At 39.7% G+C, this 7,259-nt stretch overlaps 1 protein-coding gene across 1 annotated transcript in view; it reads left to right on the top strand.

Annotated features, from left to right (window-relative positions):
- The first annotated feature begins 689 nt into the window (after nucleotides 1–689).
- LOC102850250 (platelet basic protein-like) overlaps nucleotides 690–7,259 on the top strand; it is a 25,139-nt gene continuing 18,569 nt past the window's right edge. Inside the window, exons 1-3 of the mRNA XM_006898466.1 lie at nucleotides 690–780; nucleotides 933–1,071; nucleotides 1,189–1,272. Coding sequence (XP_006898528.1) covers nucleotides 690–780; nucleotides 933–1,071; nucleotides 1,189–1,272 — 314 coding nt within the window. The remainder of the gene's footprint in view (nucleotides 781–932; nucleotides 1,072–1,188; nucleotides 1,273–7,259) is intronic.

Below are 7,259 nucleotides of genomic sequence, written 5' to 3' on the forward strand. Positions count from 1 at the left end.
AAGCAGACTTGATTTGGAGCCTGTCCAGGACTTCAAATAAAAGTCGTGAAGCTGTCTTCATACTATCTTGACTTTTAAAACCTACCTAAAATTTGAGAATCAGACCTGCCTGCCAGCTGGCTAGGAAAATCTTTCCGGTTAGCCCTAATCATAGCTGACAGTACTTACACAGCAATGACAATGAAAGAGTTAAACACTGTCAGGAATTATTCTAAAATCAAATCTCCTGCTACTTTGGCTCCAGCTTTCTCTTTGGATGGAGAGGAAGGGTACCGAGGACTCTGTGCTCCAGGAGAAGCAGGCCATTCTTAGGGGGCCCCCCAAGGATGAGAAGGAAGGTGAGGGCAAGGGTAAAGGGTGGGTCCACACACCTTGGGCTGCTCCAGTGGCTTCTGGGCCAAGTTTCAGTGTTGGCAAACCTGGTGCCATCAGCTCCTCCCAGCTACCCTATTCCCCAACTTCAACAGCTCTAGCTCCCCTCACCACGCCCCTCACCCCCTCTCTGCGCACCCCCACCTCCCAGTTAAGGGAATTTCCCATATCCCATAAGTTTGAGTTTCCTGGCTGAAGGAAAAAACAAGCAGATAAAAAGGGAATCCAGACCACAGTGCCTCAAAGCTCTGTGCCTCCTCTCGCCTCTCTCCAGCCTCCGGAGCCAGCACACCCTTGGCTAACCTTTGTTAGCCACTATGAGTCGGAGGTCCAGCCCCGCCAATCTGAGCTCAGTGAGCTTGCTGCTGGCGCTGCTGCTGCTGATGACACCGAGACCCCTGGACAGCGGTGAGACCTCAGTCGGCACTCCCGGAGTTCTCCTGGGGCCAGGCGCGCGAGCCAGGCGCACGTCTGAGGTGCACAGCAGGCTGTGCATCTCGCTGGGGAAGGAATCAGCCTAAAGACTCCCTTCTAACACAATGTTTCTCTTTGTACCCCAGCCAATCCTTCGGCCACTGTGGTGAGAGAGCTACGCTGCATGTGCTTAACCTTCACTCCCGGGACTCCCCAATTGATTAGTAAGATCAGTAAGCTCCAGGTGATTGACGCTGGCCCTCAGTGTTCCAGGGTGGAAGTGATGTAAGTCCTCAGGGTGCAGATGCCTTGTAACTGTGGCTAGCGGGAAGTCACCAGCCTGCGTGTGTTCAAACCTTGAGGCTCTCAGGTGAATCTTACCTGCCCCTCATTTCTCCCCAGAGCTCGCCTGAAAAATGGGAAGGACATCTGCCTGAATCCAGAAGCCCCTTTGGTCAAGAAAATCATCCAGAAGTTTCTGGGAAGGTACTTGTAATTTTCTTGTAATTTTCATCTTTGTCAGTTTTTACAGAATCTTCACCTATCACTGATGCTTATACTCTAGAGAAGTTCCGGTTAACCCATTCCAGAAAAATGTTTAGAATCAAAAAGTTGTTAAAGAAGAGAAGTGAAGGTTCAGGTGGTTCCGAAAAAACAAACAAACAAGCAATAAAACCTTGCATATCAGCGCTCCCTGTAATAGGCAAAGCATTGAAGTGAGGTTTATTAATGAGCTGTATTTTTTGTATATATTGTTTGGTTTTGTTGTTCTCTGCTTTCGTCTTCCCCAAATGTTTTTTTCAGTTCTGAGTTTTAAAACAGGATGGAGTGGAGAAGTGTGTGGAAGTTAATTAAACTGATGTGATGATTTTTCTCAACAGTGGAAAAAAGAAAAACTGATGAAAAGCAAGGACTATGCAGTGGAAAATTATCCAGGCTTCTTCGCTGGAGCCCCAGAGAAGATAAAAAGCAAGTGTGAGACTTTCGCCTTTTCCAAGAATTCCTCACTTTGTGAGAGGACTGTTGATCCCTCCAGTTTGTCTGCGAAGTATATTAAGTGTTTAACATAATATTTTCTGCTATTTATTTTACCTGCTATGTGATTGACGTCTTTGGCAGTTAAATCTTTCAAAGCATATGGAATTGAAAGTGGCCTATTGTATTTCTAGAATATATTCCTTGTAACCCACTGCTGTGTAATCAACTCCAACTTATAGCAGGTCTGCAAAAGGTTTCCAAGGCTGCACATCTTAAAGACAGGAGACTGCCTATATTTCTTCCCTGAGCAGCTGGTGGATTTAACTGCTGTCTTTGTTTACAGTGCATCATGCTATACACTGTAACACCAGAACTTCTTATATTCTGTATAGCATTACTGAAAAGATAGGAAAACACAAAAGAAAGAAGCATCAACTTGTGGGAAGAAAAAAATTACTGAACAGTATGTATAGAAATTGTTGAACAAGATCCTGTTTTGCTGTGTAAACTTTCACGAATATATAATAAAGTTTAAAAATATAATAATCAGAATTAAATAAATTTTTAAAATCAATATCTCATTCATAACAACCACGTTTGTGGTAAACAACTCTATGTGACTAGTAGGGGAAAAAGATTGTGGATTTAATGTGTAAATAGTGTTTCATTAGAATGTTGCTAATGTAAGCAATAATACTCATTATTTTTGTAAAATGAAAATTATTTTGATATTGTTTCTTGGGGAATATATTAGGGAACTTTTTTCCTCTTGACCCTAGATTGCTGCCTACATTATGTTATAAAACTGGTGTATCATACAGTTCTCTCTGTAGAAAACATCTCATTATTTAGATTTTCTAAGTGTTTAAGTTCTAAAAGGACTAATATATTATCATCTTTTAACTTTAGATATTTTATGTCTTTACTAGTATGGCATAATGTCAGTAATTACTCATTACACTTTGATTTTATATACTATTTATAAATATTGTTTTAGGAACACTATAATTTTAGTAACTACATATTTGAATAGAGAGACAAGCTAATACTAATAAGTAATAGATAGATTTCTGATTTCTGTTCTTAGAAAACGGCATCTTTTTAAGAAAAGAATTCTCAATAATGTCATGAAGTCAAAGAGCTTTGAAAACAATCACATTAATTGAAGTGAAATTCATTCTTTAATATTCTAATATAAAGATAGCACTGCTAGGATCTTTGGATGGTTAAAGTGTATTTTTTAAAAGCTTGAACCATTTTATTATATATAATTATGTATGTACCACATTCACTATGTTGAACCTGGGCTACCCGCTCTCCCTGACCCCATGTCCTATGTTTTACAGTATTTCCTCTGTTCGTTTTTTTTTTTTTTTTTTTTGCAGGGATAATAAAAGATTTTACAAGTTTATGTTAAAATAAATGTTATTTCTTCCTTCTTGTACTGTTTATAATACATTTTATGTATCTGTTATTCCTTCTGAATTTTTTTAAAAAAATGGATTCTGCTCCTCAGGTTCACAGAGAGGAATCTCCTTTCCCAATACCATTCCATTAGCCCACACTTTCTCCAAGCTCATTTACCTTGCAGTTACGCCCTCATACCACAAGAAGCCCCTGGGTGTTTTAGGAAACTTTAGAACGGGGAAAGGCTCATGATTTATAAGGCATGTGGTAGAAATCTTAAAAGTAGGCAAATGAAATTCTATCTCTCAGACTCCAGGTTACCTTCCTTCCATGCCTCCTGCATGTTTTCTACAGTCAAGTGTCTTGTTCTCCAGTGGGACATGTTCTTTCCTAGCAGTGAGCATGCTTTCACATTTGCTAAGGCTCATGCCTGGAAGATTGCTAACTATCTGCCACTTTATCATACTGTGGGCGCTAGTGTATTGCTTGAACCCATGGTGGATAAGTTTTAGAGGACCTTCCATACTAAGGTCTAGCAATCTACTTCCAAAACTTAACTGATGAAAACCCTGTGGCTCGCAAAAGTATATTGTCCAATACAGTCCTGGAAGGTGAGTCCTCTGTTGGAATGTGCTACACAGTTGCCTCAACAATGGACTCACACATGCAATAACCATGAAAACGGGGCAGGAACAGGTGATTTATTACACTATAAATACAGGTGCTATGATTCAGAACCAAATGTGGCAACTAACAACTACCAAGATGGACTTTAGTTCTTTTCTATCAGAGGGGAGAGCTTATTTATTTATCTGTCAGAACTCAGCTCAAACAATACATCCTTCATAGAGTTTTCTTTGGCATTCAGAACAGAGCTCATGGTGTCCATCAGTGTATCCATTAACATCTTGCAGATGTTTGAATTACAGAAAGTATCTCTGCTGTGAATAATTTGTATGTTTCTTTGCTAAGCATTCTAGCAGAAAAATCACCTGTAGCCCCTCCACTTCTGCATCCCAAAGCCTGATACAGAATATCTTCATAAATTAATATCACTCTGACCCTCAGGTTGCCAGGTAGTGTCCTGCAACCAAAAACTTGGCAGACAGCAGATGCCCAGTAAATTCTCATTCTTTTCCTTTCTTTTAACCTTTTGAGTTTGCAGGTTATCCAACAAGTTATCTAGGCAATTTTCCTGAGCCCATAATGCTCATTTCTCATTTACACCCAGATAAATTTCATTTTTTCTTGGTACTCATTTTATCTGCCACTTTCTTAAGACAGTCTCTTTGACCCTCTCCCCATACTATATCTGATGTTGTTGTTAGGTGCTGTCGAATATTGTTCACTGAAAGCCTATGAACAACTTATCTAAATTATTCCCTGTCTTTTGCCATCTTTACCATCCAGAGATGCTACAATCATTGTGTCAATCCACATAGTTTTGGGTCTTCCTCCACTTAGCTGACCCTCCACATTCCCAAGCACCATGTCCCTTCCCAAGAAATAGCCTCTTCTAACAACGTACCCAAAAGATGTGATATGAAGCTTTATCATCTTTGCCTTCAGGGAACATTCTGGTTGCACTTTCTCTAAGACACACCTGTCCTTTTGGTCATCTATGAGGTAGTCAGCACTATTCTCCAACACCATAACATAAATGTATTTATTTTTCTCCTGTTATCTTTTTTCATTGCCCAGCTCTCAAATGCATAGCAGATGACTGGAAAGACTGTGGCTTGAACCAGGTGCACCTTAGTCTTTAAACTGACATCATTGCTCTTCAGGATTTTGGAGAGGTCCCTGATGGCCAATTTTTCTGATGCTATATGTCTCCCAATCTGGCTCTATCAGATTATTACATCATTTTACACCTTTTCAAAACAAACAAACGTGTGTAAATTACCTCCAACCTCAATACCATGGATGTTTTCTCAACTCATAGTAAGCCTCTGCAGAACTTCTGAGGCTTACATATTTCTCCCAGGGAGAGACTGGTGGATTCAAAACACTACTAGTGGCCTAGTGGGAGTTGTGCTGCCAACTCAAACATGGGAAGTTTAAATCCACTAGCTTCTCTGTGAAGGAAAAATGGACACCGTTTTTATATGACTGATAGCCTCCTAAAACCCAATGGAGAGTCAATGTTGAATCATTTCTGGCAGAGACAGAGACCCTTCAGTTAGCAGCCAGACACCTTACATGCTACACCGCCAAGGCTATACCGTCTAATGACCCAAGATACCTCAAATTCATTGCCTTCAAGTTCGAACTGAATTACTGCTGACTCTCCATTGGTTTTCTGAGACGGTAAATAGCATAGGAAGAAACTGGTCTTCTTTCACTCATAGAGGTACTAATGAGTTTGAAGATCATAGAAGCATAGCCTTTGGATTAGCTGCACATCTCTAAAAGGAGGACACCATCAGAGCCCCCTATTCTTTCTAATTGGTGTTGTGTACCTTCGAGTCAGAGCTAGCCCATCGCTGACCCTCCATGGTTTTTCAGAGACAGTTTATCACGTGGGAGAAGATTACCCATACTTCTCCCAAGGAACAGCTGACATTTGGTGGCTTTGAACCACCTTCCTTTGCAATTGCAGCACAGCTTCTTATTACTAGGCCACCGGAGCTTCCGCTAATAGCATCCTTTACTTCTTCCTTCATAACATTTTGGATCAGCCTGATTATAGAGCAGATACACCTGTGACCATTTATCCGCAAGCACCTGAGAGTAGGGAAAACACTGTCATAATTACTAGGACAGTTCCTTGACCTGGTATGTGATAAAGTAGATCCCACTTGTAGCGATCCTCCAGGACAGAGTAGAGTTATTCTCTAGGTTTTCCTAGGCTGGAAACTTTAAGGAGAAAATTTGCCAGGCCTTTTCTCCCATGAAGGAGCTGCTGAATTCAAGTTTCTGACCTTTCAGTTAGTAGCCACGTCCTTAACTATTGTGCCATGGCTTCCTTGCCTAAGATATTGTTGTTTGTTATTAGGTGTCGTTAAATCAGTCTTAATTCATAACAATTTTATGTGCATCAGAACAAAACATTGCCTGCTCCTGTGCTATACTCACAATTGCTGCTGTGCTTGACTCTGTGTGCCAAAGACATAATAGATACTTACACAGATGACTGATCTATACTAAGCAAGCCCCATCAGCCTTATTAGCTTCCATTGATTTGACTAGAGATCAAAGAAACCCAATGAACAATTTCTTAGGGCCTTGCCCTATTTCACGTTCTCCTCACATTCTCTGTAATCATCAAGCCAAATGCCAAATGCTGCAAACACTGAGTCAATCCATCTCCATGCTGGTCTTTCTCTCACTCACTCACTAACCCTTTACTTTTACAAGCAATTGACTCTTTAGGAAAAGCATAATTTTATTTTAATAGTGCATTCTTAGGAAAAGCATGAAAACAAAATGAAAGAGAATGAACCAATCCATCTATTACAAAATTGTGTAATGAATGTAATGCATGCATACATTAATCCAATTAGTAAATTACATAAGCCAATTTTTGTATGCATTTGTATATATTGTTGTTTTTGTTATTATATTCTTTTGTATCAAAATTGATTCATTAGTTGACCCTCCAGTAGATTTTCAGAGGCTGTAAATTACATGGGAGGAGATTATCCATCTTTCTTTTGAAGAGTAGCTGGTGGATTCAACATATGCCTTTAAAAGATAGGTAGGGTAACCCTTTCACACTAAGCCACAAGAATTTATATGTATATATATACAATCTCCTCCCGTGGAATTAACTGCCCCTGAAAACCCCACTGGAAGGTCACTATGGGTTGATTCTGACTCGACGGTACATAACAACAACAAAATTGTCCTTTACACATGTTAGAAATCCTAGTGTCATTGAGATGAAATATTAAACCCTACTCTTTAACCATTTGGAAGAGAGAATGGCATCCACTTGCTAAATCACTTGCCTCTGGAAACTATGAACCTAGTAAAATGATGATAGTTATAGTACAGGGTTCAGGTATTTTTTTTCAGAGTGGCTATGAGTTATACTTGACTCGACAACATTTAACTATATATATAATTTATATAAATAGAAATTT

This window comes from Elephantulus edwardii, unplaced genomic scaffold (genome assembly GCF_000299155.1).
Source record: "Elephantulus edwardii isolate Elephantulus edwardi_28Jun2011 unplaced genomic scaffold, EleEdw1.0 scaffold00230, whole genome shotgun sequence".
Lineage (NCBI taxonomy): Eukaryota > Metazoa > Chordata > Mammalia > Macroscelidea > Macroscelididae > Elephantulus > Elephantulus edwardii.